Source organism: Taeniopygia guttata, chromosome 3 (genome assembly GCF_048771995.1).
Source record: "Taeniopygia guttata chromosome 3, bTaeGut7.mat, whole genome shotgun sequence".
Taxonomy (NCBI): domain Eukaryota; kingdom Metazoa; phylum Chordata; class Aves; order Passeriformes; family Estrildidae; genus Taeniopygia; species Taeniopygia guttata.
The window spans coordinates 47060863-47079790 of NC_133027.1; the positions used below are offsets into that span (position 1 = coordinate 47060863).

At 38.8% G+C, this 18928-nt stretch overlaps 1 protein-coding gene across 3 annotated transcripts in view; it reads right to left on the reverse strand.

The window, feature by feature from the left end:
* Positions 1-3656: 3656 nt before the first annotated feature.
* Positions 3657-18928, reverse strand: part of CDK19 (cyclin dependent kinase 19) — a 138201-nt gene continuing 122929 nt past the window's right edge. For all 3 annotated transcript variants that reach the window (XM_072926785.1, XM_030267746.4, XM_030267745.4), the window contains exons 10-13: positions 17029-17126; positions 15441-15519; positions 10660-10926; positions 3657-7863 (exon numbers count right to left, since the gene is read on the reverse strand). In XM_072926785.1, the coding sequence (XP_072782886.1) occupies positions 7732-7863; positions 10660-10926; positions 15441-15519; positions 17029-17126 (576 nt within the window). In that variant the 3' untranslated portion in view covers positions 3657-7731. The remainder of the gene's footprint in view (positions 7864-10659; positions 10927-15440; positions 15520-17028; positions 17127-18928) is intronic.

Sequence of the window (18928 nt, forward strand, 5' to 3'; positions counted from 1 at the left end):
CCTTAGCAAGTTAATGTTCTGAGTGTTACTGCCAAAACCAAACTACTGGAAACTGTCCTTCTTTCTTCTGTACCACTGCAAAAACAAGTCTTACAATTACAAAAGGTTGAAAACTGAAAATTGCAATTACACTTCCACAAATTACTTATTCTACATCATACTAGATAATGGCAAGATGTTTTAGAACAATAGATGTTTTAGAACTGCACAGCCTAGCAGCAATTGTATGATCCGATAATTTACAATCATCTCATAACACTGTCTGTCAAACTGGAGGGCCACAGGAGCCTTTTGCATAAGACTTTAAGCCTTTAATTTTGCAGTCCTCTGGTTCACTTTTCAGCCAAAAAAGTGTGTTTGTAAAAGCTGATTGCTTTCCACAGACCTGTGTGACCTGAGCTTACAGGTTAAAGTTCAGTGTCCACTTGTGTAAATTGTCTGCAAGACTGAATTGACAACCATGCCCCTGACCAGGTCATGCATGCAGAGTTGAGGTTATCTTTTCAGAGCAGGGCTATGCCACATTGCCCAGACAAGGGTAGAAAAGATTTTTAACAAATGTTAAAAATACATACTTTAAAGTATTTAGAATTTCATTATGAACTGGAGAACTGCAGATACCTACATTTGATAGCATTAAAACTTTTTTACAAAATCAGAAGGCTGCATGCTTTCACTCCTTCTTCTCTCTCCACAACCACCCAGGGAATTCCTATTTGTGAATACAGGGAAGAATCTTACCAGTGTAGGCTTACATGCAGGCCATAGAAAGGATGTCTGAGCCATACACCACTTGGCGTATTTGGTTCATAATTAAAACTTTGTCTGCTGCTGATAGGTATGAAGAATTCCTTTCTTCAGTGCTTCACATATCAGGTTTTTTGGTACTTGAGACATGATGTCTTCTTGTGGGATGGAGGTGGCATAAAATGTATTATTGTTGGCTATCACATTACATCCAAGATTCAATAGCAAACAACTACTTTTTTTAAAGTAATATTTAAAAAATAATTCAGATTTTCCTTTACTAATTTATTTACCACATTTACTGACAGTGCAAGCAAAGCAAAATGATTTAAAAATTATTTCAGAATCACAATTATTTCTGTAATAATTTAATATACCAGCTTTATTCAAACAACTTCTTACTGAACAACATCATAAGACATTTTAGCTAAGTTAATGTATTGCTGAATACTTCATTTAGCCACATGTTCTGTGCATGCAATGCACATGTAGGAGCTAAATACTCTCAGGCTGTCTGTCCTCTTTATAACAATTCAGAGAACACACAAAATAATCATAGAAATGGCTTGTTACAGACCCTACAATACACATAGCAGTATGCCAATACACCAAGCTGGAAATATTGACCCTATTCCAAAGTAAGTACATTACATAAAAAATATTAGGTAGGTTGGTATTACTTTCAGACTTGCAATAACAATGATAGTAATAATAACAACAATAATAATTTTTTTAAACACCTACTCCGGATTAACTTGGCAATCTGTTACATAACAGTTGTGGTACTCCCCCAGCAGTTTCAGCAGCTCAGCTATGACTGTACACATATCTTTCATAACCTTGTTGGTGATTTTAATCTACCTCAAAAACTGCTGTTCTAATAAATATTTCTTGCAAATGAAAAAAATCATTGTAGCAATTATGCAATAATAATTTTCTAAATTACTATAAAACCACCAATATAAGCCAAAGTTTCTGGTTTTTTTTCTGTGATCGCAAACAAGGATATGAAGCTCCCTGGAAAGTAAAAAAGCAGAACCTACCTGTTAAAACAACATTACAAGAACACCATCATTAACCTTTGTTAGCTATTGGAACAATGCTTGCTCAGGTTCTGTGACTAGCCAGGTTATATTGGTGTTTGGCACTAACATGATGCTTCTTGTGTTGAAATAGCACATGGAAAGTGGCAACACTACTACTGTGTATTGTCCAGCAGTAAAACACCATGATATTGCAGTGATTATTATTCATATTCCAGAGAGCTGCAAGCCCCAGTCACGAAATTACTGTATTCAGAACAAAATGACTGTTCTTGTCACAAGGGAGCTTGCAAGGAGCATGCAGGGATATGATGGATGCAGACAGACTGGAAGGCAAAGTGAACACTGGAGCAGCTTTCATTTACACAATAGATATGAATCCTTGCCCACCAGTAGCATAAAATACTAAACTTCTGTATACATCAATGCCAAGGGGTTTTAATGAGGGATGCAGAAAACACCAAGGAGGGAATTTTTCAGAATTATATGCAACATCTCTTCAGAAACAGTGGGCAATTGGAAAAAGAGCCTACAAATGCTTGTTTAGAAGACTAAAAATTAAGGGTGCAAAGGCTGACCTGGTGGGACAACAAGACCAAGAGGCAACTTACATAACGTCTTGATTTCAGTAAGAGGGATAGCGTAACTGCCAAACAAAAGTTTGGCAGTCATGAGCAAGTGAAGAGAGAAGCTTTACAACTAATGCAACAGAGATGGCAGAGCCAGGGCAATAACACAGAGCAAGAAGCAACAAGTCAAAGCAAAAGACTAATAAACAACCCACTCTGCAACTTTCTCAGTGGCTGTGAAATCAAAGTTGTTTAGCTGTCGAGGACAAAAAAGGAACACCATTAATCTAGATCAGTATGATCAGGCTGGATTAGACTGTAAACTGAACGAGCAGGTAGGAAAAATAGAGAGATGTGCTGTAAAAGAATGGAGATTGAGACAGAGCTGGCATAGGAGGTTTCAGAAACATGCAAGTCAAAGCTGTTTACTAAGCACAATTGTATCAACAAAAGGACACCAGAAGCAGAAACCCTGGGGGTTACAGAGTTGGGAATATTCAGTTGCATTGAGGCTGAAGGAACAGCTCTGTCTTGAGGTGTCAGAGATGCAGACTAAGCTTTTTGTCAAAAGGCCACTCCTATTCCCACCCTTGTGTAACAGGCACATCAAAAAACAAAGCCTCTTTCTTAAGGCAATGGGCAGTGCAAGTAAATCCCAACTGTTCTTACCCATACAACTCTTACGATAAAGACAAGTGGGATTTTTGGAAGAAGTCATCCATCCATCCATCCATTCCATTCCATTCCATCAATCCATTCAATAAAAGTTAGATGGAACAGAAACACACAGACTAGCAAAGCACACAAAATCCCATTGTGAAAACCCACCAATAATGCTCTAGCTCACACTTTCCATGTTGCCACCTGAAATACTTGAACTGCTCCAATATCCAGCAGGCGAAGAAAACAGGAAAGCATTTCTTTCCAGAACAGAGTAAAACAGCTTTCTTTTTCAGAAGATGCATCTACAGGATTGTCTTGCAAGTTATAATGAATCTCAGCAAGTGCCATCAGTGTGGCAGATCCGTACGCTTACAAGTGGAGAGCAAAACTTAAGAGAACACTCCATCAATCCTGCTTTCCATAAAGCTTCATTCTATTTTGATAGACACATAGCTGTGAATATTCTCGTGGGCATTTCAAAAACTGTAATTTCAACCCTGAAGCTTTGCAAGCTTTGTTTTCTGTGGTGTATGATATCATAAACATCCTGAATATAATTACAACTGCAATTTTGTGGGCTAAATTTTCCCTACTGGTAGCCCAAAGTTGATGTTTACAAAACTTTTCTGCACGCTTATTTGATTTGAACTTTTTATTATTATTACAAATGTATATTATTTTATTAAAAAAATTCACACTGAAGCAAAGTCAATTCCATTTCATTACAACCAAGAATATAAAATAAATGCAATGAACTCATAGCTTAGTTTTAACAGTCATTTCAAGAGTGACATCAGGACAACTTAAAAGCAGTAAACTCTCAACTCTAGAATGAGAAACAAGTATTTGCTTCGTGGTTTTGGTAGCCCATTGGCATGGGCACTACCGAATGCAGCCACCACAGATCTAGAGCAGGAAAGTTTTGTGGCAGCACCAGGCGCATACACAGTAATTTCTAATGGAAACTACAAAAATGAAAGATGCGTGCATGAAATTATTAGGAAAAAAAAATAACTGAGAAGAGACAGGCACACTTCCACAAATAGTAAACATGGGAATATACAACTAGAACAATTTGAAAAGTTACTACCTTACATATATAAAAAGTTCTTTAAATTGCTGTTAAAAAGGACATGTTCTGTCCAGATTTTGTGTAATACTTTTTAGTGTCTACACAAGACAAATTTTTAAAAAAATTAAATAGTATTAATTTACTACTAAATATTTAGGAGATAACAGTGCATTAAGGACTTTTTTCATATTGTAATACACATCGCTCCTGTCTGGCGACATTTTTAGAAGATTACGTATGGCCTTATGTACAATACATTTATTTAATCCTAAAACAATTCTTTACTTAATGGTGTTAAAGTACCATTCCTGAAGATTATGAAGAGGAACTAAGCTTATTATGTTTATATAAAATATCATACATATTTGAACACTTCTAGCTTCCCGCCACCCCTCCCGCTACGAATGCGCTTCCCTCCCCCTCCCCAGATACAGTGTCACAGATACAGTGCAGGAGTTGCAGCTTTCCCTATTATTTTTCCTTCATTGTGCAGTTTGTGCTACATAAACTTCCCCAATGCGGACCAGGCTGCTCATTCCCCACATGTTTGTTTCCTCTGAGCCACGACGTGAAAAGTTGTGCTCGGCAGCCTGTTCTCTCACCAGGATGGAGAAGCCAGCTCTGCGCCTCTCAGTAGAGGTGTGAAACACTTTGCTGAGAGTCTGTAGGTTATGGGCAGAGACAGAGCTGAGTAATAAAGAAACTGCACAGGCCAAAAAAAAACCCATAAAAATGACACAGTCCTGGTTTCCCACAACAAACTGCACAATTCACTTCCAAAAGCAGAGAGTTTTTTCCTAGGCATCAAGGCTTCTTCCACTATGACTGCCACCAACCCTGGCAGCATGCATCAAGCTCCCAAGAAAAGGCAAATTATTTCACCCCCAGGAAGAAACTACAAGAGTGTGCAGAGCCTACATTTTGCAGCCAGTGCTGTTGCTTTTATTCCCTCTCCTCCCAGTTGTGAATTTGGAAGAACAGAAGAAGTCAGCTCGGCTTCACCTGTGCACATAAAAGCTAGAGAGAGGAGTGGCATGTGGTCATCTATCAACCCAACCAAGACAAGAAAGCCAAATACAGCTGAGAGGTTGTTGGCAGTCACTCTAGAAGCTGGAAGTTCACTCAATTAAAGCACCTTACATTGCTGTGAAGTTTCACACTCTACATAGAGATTAATCTACACCATGATTTTGCCTTATTGGCACAAGAGCCCACCTTAATTAACCAGTGGTCCCCTGCCACCTCCTGATCTTGTATGAATTTTGATGATCAGCTGCAAGTCACAGCAGGGAAAAGAAATGTTAGATAACTGTAGTAGAAAAGACAAAATAATTCTGAGAGAATAGACGGATGAAAAGAACACAAGGGGACAAAAATCACTCTGCCATAAGTTAATTTCCAGAAATGCGACATTCAAATCGCAGAAGTATAAAAGAAGTGTTACTTAATAGCATTGGCCAAATATCCATTTGATCAGAAGTACCTCATCCTAACATCAGTAAGGGGGGAGACAGAAAGAATTGTCACCCCACAGTCACTTAAATAAAGGAACAATTAAAACCTGTCCTTTCAGAGTACTACAGGATGTATAAAATGTAGCATTTCAAGGGTTATACATTGAAAGTATCCTTTGGGAGATTATTTTTCCCCAGAAATAATTTTTCCCTTCAATTGCTTCATTTAGTTTTTCACCACCTTCTTATCCATTTGATGACAAAAGCAGGTTTTAGCTGCTTTTCTGGAGCAGCTGGGTGTTGTCAAAATCACAGGATGGTAGGTATGGCCAAAGCAAGCCAACTGCTTCCACAAAGCAGGAAAACAGCACGAGTTTGAGGAGGAAAGGGGGCACTAAAGATGACTGGGAGATCAAATCCAGTAGAACCATATATGTGATGAAAAGCATTCTCCTCAGAGCAAACAGACCTACTCATCTTGCTACATCTCAGTGGGAATGTGCATGGGTATACCATTTTTTTTGTGTGTGTGGGCATGGGACAGAAGAGAATAACCTGCAGTATAAAAACCTATTACCACTGACCATTTACACCTGAACTCCTGTCACCTCTTCTCTGGACACCAGCTGTAGAAGCTGTCTGATATTACACAGCCAGTAGCTTTCTAAATGCATTCCTCTAGGCTTTCTGCCACAGGAGTCAGCCTTATTTCTGAAGGCTGAAGCAAAAACGAAGCTGTCCCAAATTACATGTTGTGTCTCTCTGAATAACTGTGGTTCCAGAAGTTGGACAATAATCCTCTGATTATGCTTCTGAACTCTTGCTTAATTACTAGGGATTTTCTGCCAGCTACCCATCCACTTACAGTCCCTTAGGCACAATCAAAACATGTTTGCTCTAGGGAAAAAGAAACATTTCAGTGCAATCAGGCGCATCTGGTGTAACTAATCTGGTTAATCACAGCAATGTGAGGGACACAGAATATGCATTATAAACAAGAAACAGGAACATGCTTTTCAAACTGCACAATAATTTCTCTTAATTATAAATTCTAACATAAAATGATTAAATGCATTTGTTTTTGCAAGTCTTAGTATTTCTGTCACCTTTAAATTTTGAGAACTGACTCTGGAATGTGAAAGAAAGCTAAATTTATAGAACTCTCACACACATTATTAAGCTACTTCACAGAAATACAGAAAAAGCCTGTCATCCACATTCCTACTGAGACTTGAGGGCAGTAAATACATTTTCCTGACTATTTTGGTGTCCAGCCTGGGAAGACATTCCATTCTTCTGTTCCAACAGATCCTGAAAGCATCTCCTTTTTATGTGACTGTCCTGGTTTCACTTAAAGTAATGCTTAATTTAAAACTAGTCAGAGCATGATCACTGTGATTTCAAGAATTCAATGTGAATGAGTTAAGAAATATCAGCAATCTTCTGTTTGGCGTTCAGTCCAGTAGCATGAAGCATATCTGTTGCTGCAGAGACTTGGGTGGTTTTTTTTTTCTTTTTTCATTTTTCTTTTTTTCATTTTATTAATTTTTAAAATTTTTTATTTTTAATACTTTGCCTGAAAACTAGACTAATAAAAACAGAATAGTAAAATACTCTGGAACAGTAAAATTTTGCTGTTCTTGACATCCATGAGCAAAACAGTAATATCCTGTGAAAATAACATAGTGCTTTAAAAAGGTGCAATATACCTGTATAGCTAAACTGGTTTGCCTAGTACAAAACTAACTATTTACAAGCTTGAAAGCCTGGGAGTTCAAGATTTTAAAACTTTAAAATCCCATCAAAGAGATTGAAAAGACAGATTTATGGCAATCACTACAGCATAAGGAAGGTGCACCAGGAATCCTTCAAAATTCCAAAGGATAAAGAAGTTAAGTGCTGGGTTCAGATCAGAAGGGTTCATTAGAGTAACCACAATGGAGCACATGCAAGGGCAGGAAGGAAGGAAAACTCCACAAGAATCTCCTTTATGGCAATAAAGGGAAGGGGATGGGGTAGGGATGGGGGAAGTCTTCAGTGAGTGAAGTTTTCCTTTTATCATCATGAATTTTAATTCTGCATCATAGTTTGTATTTTTGGTCTTCTCATCATTATGAACTTCATATTGCTGGAGTCTTCTGGCTTCTAGTCCATTCCTTTCTGAGTGCAGCCTGCCAGGCCCCTCAGTACCTGTGAGACTGATGAGATTGGTGATACTGAGAGCTCTGCTGAGACGATGTGGAATAGCCCATTGTACTCTGGGACTGAGAAGATCCCTGAATGTTGCTTTGGTAACTCAGGCGCGAGCTGGAGTGCTGCAGGAAAAAAGAGAGGGATCAATGGAACGATCATAACATGTTCAGCCCGCCAGGACCATGCAGTTCAGGAAAGTTTTAACCTCTCTGGTGTTCATTAAACATGATTGTTGGAGAAGCTGACTAAATAGTGCTATTATTTAGGGTCCCATAAAACAAGTCATCATTCTGATCTGCAATCGGCTTTAATACAGCACACCAAATACACAAGAACCCTTGGAATTAGGTACTTTTGTACCTAAAAGTACAGCATGTACACACCCATTTTCTGAAGTAAAAATACACAAGAGACAAAGAGAGCAGACTCCCTTTCAAAATTCACCGTTTCTTAAACTTACATCTATGGCTATTGTAAATGCTATCAATGTTAAGGCTACAAACACCCTTCTCAAGATGGGCAATACTAAATGTTATAAACATTTTATTCTTTTCTGAGTAAAAGACAACCATGACTACTACTCAATTTATCTAAACGAAAAATTGTCCATTAAGACTAAATAATATAATATTAAGTGAGTCTTTTAACTTGATCCCTTAACTACTGCAAACAAGGACAACTGCTTAAAAATGGGTATGTGTATGTACATAACCTAACATTAATTTTCCTGAGTTTTTTTTTTTCCCTTCCACAGTTTGGAACCGTCAGCTCAGTGGACTCCAACCTCAGCAAGACAAATCTGTGGATCTTGCAAACTCCGGCCTGCTGAATTTGCCCTTTCATTATCATAACAATTTCCCATTCAGAATTAATCATGAGCTGCCCAATAATCCAAGTTGCAAAATCATTTGGCATGAGAAGCACTACTCAATGGACAGCAAGGTAAACCCCACCACAATCCCGGATAAGGCTGGTTTTGTAACACAGTGTCTGAAACCTGAAATTTTTCTCAAAATTCTGGGAAGTTTTTCAAATTTTAATGGAAAAAAAAAAGAATTGTGATAAATTCTATGACTTTATAGGTGCTCTTTCTGGATGAAAAGCATCAGCTCACCATGGTATGAAAAATACCCAAGATCACATAAGGAAGGCTCAGTAAAATTCAACAAAGAGTTTTGCACTGCCATTTGCGGAAGCAACATATATTGAGGCTGGTGAATGACAACAAAAACTTCAACAGAGACTTCAGACCACAAGCTAAGTGAAACTCAAAGCAAAGAGAATCTTCTATCTACTTCAGAATAAGATAAAATGGAGTCTTTTAAGATTAAAAGAATGCATTAACTTGCCCATGCTTACTTTTGTTTCACATACGAGAATTTGTTTTTAATAAAGTCAGACTTGGGCAAATTGCAGACATTCCTTTCTGGAACAGAAGATAGTCAGCTTGACATTAAAAGGCATATAGCCAAACAAGTGTAAAAATGGATAATCAGACCATAAAATTTAGTGAATAACGTAAAAGAAACATACAGATCATGATTTTGATGCCTGTGCTGTTAAAGTTTAGAAGGAAAGCATCACAGAGGGCAAAAAAATCTGAAAAAAAAGAGAATATTTAGACTACTAGCAACTTGTAAGGGGCAAGCTTGCCAACAATTCAGAGAACTGGATAAGAATTCTATAATGGATAACATCAAATGCAGCACACCAGTCCTCAAAGTATAGACCAAACCAGACCGGCCATAAATACTGCTGCAGTCAGACAGATGTACTGATCTGTTCAAGGCCTCAAGCCTGTCTGGAACTTTTCAAAAAAGAAACCTAGTTGTCTTTCCCCTTATATTGCCCCGAATGCTTTCATGAAAATTGTAACTAAAGGAGTTAAACAAAAATGGGAGAAATATGTCTGGCACTGAGTAATCAATTGTCTGTTGAGAAGGTCTGGATGGCTAAGACAACTGTAGAGCTGGTAACTTAAACCCTACTTATTTTAACTTTAAAGCAGCCTGAAAAGACCATTCTCCAAGGTGGGATCCTCTTGGAGGCTAGGAGCAGACAGAATCCTAGCATAATTTAAAATTTACCCTTAATATCTAACTTTTTTTTTTTCTTTCTACTAATTACTGCTCCAGCAAGTATAAACTTCAAAGTTTATACTGAACATCCTGGTAAGTTCAATGCTTTCTATATTTAATGTAAGTCACTTTTTTGGTGGAAAATATAATTCTGGTAAGCAAAGACAAATATGCAAATTCAAAAAATATTCAGTGATAGTGCTTTTCCTTATGAATGGTACTGTACCAGAAAACATGAAATCTGTTCTACTTTGGTCACATTAGAAACAATGCATGTCTTTGTGCCCTACTCTGACATGAATCAAACAGATGAACCAAATGGCCATTCCTGTGCTTACATGCTTTTTTTTTTTCTTTAACATTAGAAGTAGTCTTAGAAAGATACCAGAATAAACTACAGAACCACTTCATACATGTGACAATAGGAGGAATGAAATGGGAGAGCCTGGTTCTACCTTTGCTTCTCCTTCTCAGGATTGTCTCACATCTGCGCCTCACAAGGGATTTAATATCGCTAAGACTCGAGTATCCTAAACTTGATGCAATGCAGCATTTACATCCCCTGGCTTCAGCAAGATTACTTTAAAATATAAAGTTAAGCAAATATTTAAGTGTTTTCCTGAAGTGGACTAGTCCTCAACACTTTACAAGGGTGCAGTAGGTACAACTCAAACTGTATTCTATTGAAAATTACTAATCACAGAATAAAACCTCAGCATGCCACAGGTTACATCAAAAATTCATTAGAACGTGGTCTGTTCTTGCAGTTGGGAAGGGGGGAAAACGACATTTTGTCCCTTGGCCCTATAGTGTCAGAAGCAGCAAAACTTGCAGAGGTACCTGATAATCTGAAGGCATGACAGGCCCGCCTGAGTTAGTGCCTGAAGGCCCTATGCGTGGTTTCTTGTTCGGAGGCACCTGGCTGAGGCTGGAGTCCTGGCTGTGCTGGAGCCCCGCGCCCGCGCCCCCTCCTGCCCCGCCAGCGCCCGCCGCCGTCCCGTTGGTCTGGCTGCTGTTCTGCTGCTGCGGCTGCGGCTGCTGCGGCGCTGCCTGCGCCTGCTGCTGAGGTGCTGTTTGCTGCTGATGCTGATTCTGCTGCTGCTGATTCTGAGGGAAGAAGCAACACAACAGGGTCACTTGCTCTGAGCTAGGTTTGTCAGCTTCGTGGAGCTGCCAACGCCAGTGTCACTGAGAGGGAGGCAGGCCCTCGTGTGATGGGAAAACACAGCAAGGCTGAATGCTGGGAGAAGTTCACCCCCAGTACAGACCTGCACACCTGTGGGGTGTCCCACTTGTGGTCATTTTGCTTTTTTAATGAGATAAGCTGGACTTAAACTGGAAAGACAGTTGAGTGCCTCCTACAGCTAGCCGGTGTCCTGGGCTGCAAGATGTGGGTGGGGTTGTGTATTCTATTATCATCTGTTAGAGGAGGAGCAGTTATCTTCTGTTAATTGGACAGTTTTTCTTTATCTCTTCTACATCCCATCCTCCCTTGGGGAGATATCTTCTGATATCCTTGAGTCTCACTGGTAAAATTACATCATCCCACTGTGAGATGCTCTGCCCAGGGGGAGGAGCCAAGCATTCCTACCTGGATATAATCTGAGATTTGGAACACCACAGGCAGCCTTTTCCACTGGATTTCAAGAGAAGCAGCTTTCTCCTCCACTGGATTCCCAGAGGAAGACCAGGCCCACCTATACTACCACTGAACGTTCAGAGGAAAACCACACCCTTCTACAGGATCATTGTTTTATCAGAACGACATCTATCAATCCAGAAGCACTGCAGCCATTTAATCAGAGTGCTACCAACATCCTGACCCAGAGGGTGTCAGGTCATATTCTAACTCTGTCAGTGGGTTGTTTTTTTTTTTTGTTTGTACTACTGCATTTGTGTTTTTAATTTTCCTAGTAAAGAACTGTTATTCCTATTCCCATATCTTTGCCTGAGAGCCTCCTAATTTCAAAAATCATAATAATTTGGAGGGAGGGGGCTTACATTTTCCATTTCAATGAAGACTCCTGCCTCCCTCAGTGGACACCTGTCTTGTTCAAACCAAGACGATAAAAGGAACCCTTTATAAAGCAGTAATAATCTAATGAAGCAAATCAAAGTACCCAAAATTTTGCTAGTGCTCAGTGGCAGACATGGGGAACCCACAGTAAGTTGTTCTAAGTGCTTCAATGGCCTTGTTCATGCAGAATCAAAATCATATTTTAAACTTTCAATTTTCACCTGAAGAAGGCTGACAGTATTACTGCCAGAAAGGTAAACACATTGAGACCAAAGCAATTCTATCATGTCTTCTTGGTTGCGAGGAAATTCTGTGGCAAAACCAGAAATGGGTTTCATTACTATTTTGGTTTCCTGTGGTTTTAAGCACCTTGCAAAAAGTGCTGTACTGGGAATAGGGCCCAGCATGGTGCACAATGTACAGGGTGAAAAAACAGCAGAAAAGTGAAAATAAACCAGAAATGTTGAAGACAAAAGAGGAGGAAACACCGAAAGAAGGATCTGGCAAGGGAAGGAGAAAATGGCAAAGGAAGAGAAGCCAGATAATTAAGATGACACTGGCTCCTAGCAGGAAAATAAACAGAAAAGTGTCACAGAAGGAAAAAAAAAAAAGTTAAGAAGAAGAACACAAGAACAAAAGACATTGAGAGCTCTTCTGGCTTCAGAGGGCTACAGACTACAAGGAATATTTGAGGAAGAGGAGGGAAGATCAAAAAAAATGAACCGGGTGCAACTCTGTCCTCTGTGGTTACAGTTCTGGGAAAGATGTCACTTGCTCATAATGAAAAAAACCTTCAAACTGACATAAATTGAATTAAAAAGCCTTCCTATCCTTCCCCTAGTATACTATAGGGAACATTCGAGCATAGGGCTTTTTTTTTTTTTTTCTAGAATATCTGCTAATATAATGACCAAAGCTTTAGTATGGCAGCCTTTTAATTAAAAACCTTACTTTATTAGTTTCTCAGAAATTATGACAACCAGTTGCCACTAGCAAATTCTTGATGCCCCCTTCACCTTGAGGCTTTTAGTTACCCCAGATAAATGACATTAAAGATCTGCATCTATGCCATTCATCACAATAGTCTCCCAAGATACGTTCCAACGAAATTTGCACTGATGTATTCATTTAAGACTACAAAGAAGACTTACACCTTCAAGGACTTAAGAGATGGCCCACAATTCCATTTCACATTTAGCAAAAGCCATAATGTATCCTCCTGCATGCAGTCCTCAAATCCCATCTTGGTCAGATCCTATTTCCTGGTAGATTTAAACTTCAATAATCTAAAAAGTTAATCAAACTAGCTTGTAAACAAAAAAACTATTAAGAAGTAATTTATGTTTCATAATGGTTGGAACTTCACTTACACAAACAAAACACCAATAACTAAGGTACTATTTTGTGTTAGAATTCTGAGATTTGTGTTTTCATAGGAGTGTTTAGATGCAAGTAAGATAATTACTATTGTGTGAACTAAAAAAACTTTGATTTTTTTTGTGTAGACATATATTAAAGGGACTCTCACAATTAAAGGCAAGAGCTTGTTGTAGGTCCCAGGTTTTGCACTTCAGATTTTAGCACAAAATTTAGTTGACTAGCCAGAGTTGGCTCTTGTGTGGAACTACTATTGCTACTGCCTGGCTAGAGACTGAGACCTGCTCTGTCAGTCTCCAGCTGGGGCCTGGCTGCACCGCCTAACTGCACAAAAATGGCTTTCACCAGCAAAAACCCTGTCCTCAGGTCAGTCTGATTCATGGTAGTTCCCAAATAACTAAACTCATGAAAGGTCTACACTTAACAACCCATTGCCATATGTCACCAAATTACCAAAATGAAATTTCAGTCCTACCTAGAAACAAACCGAGCAGAAACCTGCCTAACAGAATTTAAATGATAAAAATGTATTTTCACTTTGTTTTACAAAACCTCATTTTAGTCTTGCTAACTAACAATTAACTATTTTGAAGAACAGATGCTTATGCTAAATGCTATTTAATTCAGATGTAAGTTCCAAATAAACAGAGACAACTTCCCTAGGTTGTGATTATATAAATGATTATACAGATATTTAGGGTTTTAAAAACAAAGCAGTAACAAATTAGTCTAAAAAAAAACAAAACAACTTTTCATTTACAATATCATAAAGCAACAAAACATGGAACAGAATAGCCTTTATCTCCACATTTTCTACACTGCGGGAACATATTCAGTGAGTAATGTAGGACTTGTATTACCTAAATGGTCTAAGAAAAAGTTTAATTTGGAGAGTGCATAAATACCTGACTGTCCTCAACAATCTTGAAGACCATTTATATATTGGCTGTTTTAAATATAAATATGCCATTGTCATCACTCCTGCAACATTGCCTGGGAAAAGACAGATATTTCCTTTAAAGTACACTGACTTAAATATAAAAAAGCCAGAGTAATTTTAATTCATAAGTTTCATCTTGTTTTTTGAGGCAAAACTAGTTGAAGCAAAACTAGTAACTAAATTATAATCAAATTAGTATAATGAATTTGATTTTTTTTTTGCTCAGGGGTCTGTTTCCTCCTTTGGAAAAAACTATCTGGACACAAAAATCATGGATACTACCACTTGTTGTCAGTAAAGAAAAATTTGCAATATCAGTTCTGAAAACAAAATTTGCTCTCCAAAATATAGGTTTAAGCTCAGCTAGTTTGTCATGCTGTGCAGAAAATTGCAAACAGAATATTCATGTAGTCAAATGGTTTCTTTGAAGGACAACAGCCCTTCTCACATAGTCCTCAGATAACGACAGTCCAAGATTGTTCTTCTTCACATTTTCTTAGCTATACATCACTGCTGGTGCCTCACTGTACCCTGTTCCGTGAAAATAACACGCTGCTTCCTACACTATAGCACCATTGTCTGGCCTTCCCAGCACTATGGGACAATTGCTATGGCCACACAGCACAGCTGAGCTACATGCACCAAGCAGATCAGATTGTGTTGCAAACACACCAAAATTTATTATGCACACAACCAAGTTCTCACTCGTGTCTATGGGGCTATGGAAAAGAGAATATCCAGAGCAGATTGTTGCTACCAGAACAGTTCAGAATCCTTATTACTCCTTTGTCTAAGGGTCCTTACAACAAGATCAGGAAACTGCATGCAGATGGATGAAATGTTCTGATGTAGTGCCAGAAGCAGGCTGCCACTATTTATTTGTCCCGACAGCCATCTACATTCAAATGGCTGGACGGATGCCAGTCATACAATGAGAATGCCATTCTTTTCATGTGCTCACAACGTATTTTCATCATGCAATGCTGGAGGAGGTAGCAAGGTCTTCTTGGAATGACAGCAACTGACAGCAGGCTACAGCTGACAGAACAGCCCATCCAGCTCATTCCCCACAGGTCAGGCAAACCGTGATGGTGATACCACCTGAGACACCCCAAGGCATCTGATACTTTTCAACTGTCTAAGAAGCAATTTTAAGAGAGCTTTGCCTTGGAAACACATTTTTAGTTAACTCTTCATGTTTCATTAGTTTTCATTTGGAACCATGATGCTTTCTTATCGCACACTTGAAAGTAAAAAAGCCCCAGCCAAACAAGGAGTTTACTATACCTTATCCCCTTTCTCTTCAGGTTCATCTTCATTGAGGAATTCTCTTTTTGGATATGGAATCTGACAGCCAGCAAATACACTGAAACACAGTAAACAGTAAACACTCCACAAATATGTACACATGGCACGCATTTACTTAACACTATGTTAAAAATGAGTGCGTATAACACAACTTCATTTCTTGTATTTGACAAATCCTGTTTCCACAAGTGAGTGGCAGTGTGAGCACCCAAGATAGGTGCTGATTGTAATGTCAGATCTCTTTGCTGCTGGCACAAGGCTGTCATTTAGAAATCATGGCATGGTTGAACATGCCCAAATGCCAGAACGACCACTTGTTGATCCAGATGGTAAAATGAACAAACACAGTGTCAGAGGTTCCACAACACCCAGTTGGAACATGCATGGCTCACTGAATAAGGGGACTGATCCAAAGAGTATTAGTATCTTATGAGCCTGCCTTGGCTTACAACAGGTTTCAATATATTTGCTAATCACAATTGCAGAGTTACTTTCACTAAGCTTCTTAGGTCTTGTTTAGGAAAAAAAAAGTCACTTTCAAATTCATCTGACCAATGGAATTTGGAACATTCCTTAATGTTTATGGCAAAGACCTTATCATAATGTTATCCTGTAATCCATGGGGAGCTACAGTCCACCACAGGGTAGCATCAGATAAACACTAAGCAGAAAATTATTGGTAGATCTTGACCAGTATCAATTTCTTACATTTCTGTGCCAACATTCAGAATACAATAAACATGACGTGGTTTTTAAAAGGGTGTGAACAGTTCTTAATCTTGCTGCTATGTAGTGTTTAATTTTTTCAAACAGAAAAATTAATTTAAAAAACCCAACTAGTCTCAACTAGACTCCTTTTTCATTCCAGTGACTGTTCCCTCCTTTTGGTGTTGCCTGCTAGTTGAGGAAACAGTGAAAGCAAAGGTAGAAGACTACCTGCATCAAGTTCATACAGATCATAATGCTATGCCCCACCATGCTTCTGGAAAATTGGGAAGAGAAATGGACAAAGTCTGCCACCTGGAATTGAATATGTCATTTGAACTTTTCATGACAACAAAAAATACAGATACCATTTCTGTACTCTCAAGCCTTCTGAACAAGCGATTTGTGGGATTTTAGGCAGCCATTTATCTCTTCTCTTTTCTCATATTGCTACCCTGTGAAAAGAGGGCATGGGAATGGGCTGTAGGTCAGAGAACTGTCCCACTCCTAGGGAGAGGCACAGTCAACCAGGCAATGGAGAACAGGGCTCTGTGAGACTGTGTGAGGCAGAGATTGATTCTCTAAATGCTGCAGTAATGGTGTAACTCTGGCTTTGGTAGTATGCTCAGAATTACAAAACTACTGCAGTACTGGGTTATTTTTCATGACCACTCAGCACTGGCACCAGTAAATACAGACACTTCTGTACTACACTTGTAGTTTCTACCGAGCATGGCTGAGCTGCAACTTCTTGTGGACACAGGCAGGTACCTGTGAATTTTTCAGCCACCATGTAATTTCAGAGACTAGCATGTAGCAGAAAGAAGTTGCCTCAGATGTGCACAGAAGAGGGAATACATACTCTGACGTAGGCAGAGGATCCTCTTGAAAATAGGGGTCCTGCAAAGCCTGCTCTGAGGTAATTCTCTTTGTAGGGTCCATAGTAAGAAGCTTCTGAAGCTGCAAAGCATAACAATAAAAATAGCAAAAAGCTTATCAAACTATCATTTTTCAAACTATGACTTATATGTCTTGGATTGTGGATTGCCAAATTATTTCTGGCTTGTCCAGACAAGGCTAAGTTAACATTGCTCATTCAGTGAAGTTCCCGAGAACTACACTGCACATCCATCAAAGTACTGTGGCTGTGAAGTACTTCTCATGTAATAAAGTTAAGTGTATCAGTATTAATTGCTCAGTCTGAACCACTGCACTAAAGCAATGCTAAATTCAGCTATTGCAAGTTCATAAAACATTATTTCTAAATAATAGGTTTTGTTGTGGTACATGTATAGCTTTTATACTGTTCTACATAGCTGACACAAAAGGAAAAAAGTGTCAGAATGGACTGAACACAACCAGGAGTCTCCATATCGCTTTAGGAATGGAAACAATAAATCTTCATTTCTTGCACTGGCAACATTCCAGAATCAGAGCACTCTGCTACTCATGCAGCTTCCAAACCCACTCTAATTGGTACCAAAATGAGAAGGAACAGACCCTTCCTAGTAACCTTTCTTCCTTGCTAGGAGGAAAACAAGCACAAATTTATTAGCTAGAATGCTTTTGATTAAAGTAGGCTATAAAAGAGGATTACAATATATTAGTAGTATAAAACAGGAATTATAGGCATATCACACCATTTAATATAGTTACTTATTTATCACATTCTGATAAACTTACAGTAGGAAATTTGGGTGCTCACATTGTACAGTATCCTGCTCTCACACAATACTCTTTTAATTCAAGCTGGTACTGAAAATAAATTTCCTTCCATAAAGGACATCTCAGCTCAAACTCTCTTTCAGGTCTCCAACAAAAACTGCCTGGATATTCAACAAAATAATGTGATCTTGGCATGGGTATTTGGGGCTTTTTATTCTAATAAAATAAAAACCTGACATACAATTCTATATTCTATATATATGCTACAGCAAACAGCCTCAATAAAAGCACTCACCCTCCTCAAGAAAGGAAATGCAAGAAATCATATTTCTCAATAGTTGTCGTTAATTCTGCTTGATAGATAAACTCTCAAGACTCTCTGTATGTTTGCCATTTCCTTCCCAGCTCTTTTTATTCACATACTTTATTGGCCACAGACCTCAAAAGACTCACAGCAAAACAGCCATTTCGACTGTCTCTCCACCTATCAGTTCATTTGCAACTAGCTCCTCAATGGATTTCTGCTGCTTGCCTAGAGATACACCTCAAGCTATTCCTGCACTGTATACATCTGGAGGCTTTGAATGGGTACTTACTGTATTTTTGTGTGGTGAAGTAACTCTTAACCCTACATTTTCTGTGCACCTTCACAAACTGAACTTCTAATGATATGTTGGCTCTCTACATAGTGACCTCACACAATACAATATAGACAATAGTTTGGTACTCAGTATCTTTACTTCATATCACCTTTCCCTACATGAAAATTTTTTGTCAGCTACAGCAGCTGCTGGCACTATTACAGGTTATGCAAATTTCCCAGTTCCTCCACAGAGACTTGCAGGGACAAAAATGTATATTCTGTACAAGGCCACTCCTGATCTTTCGTACCAGATGTCATCGCTGACAGAAAAGCACAGGGCCTCAGCCTCTGCCCCCTGGACTCCTTCCATTATCATTCCTGCTTCACTCCTGAGGATACAATCAGCTAGCCCATTCCAAGTAATACCAACCACAATATCACTCCCAGAAAATAACCTGCCTATTGGTGATGCTACTGTGAACTAACTTCTTTGAGAAATTCTGATTATCTGTAG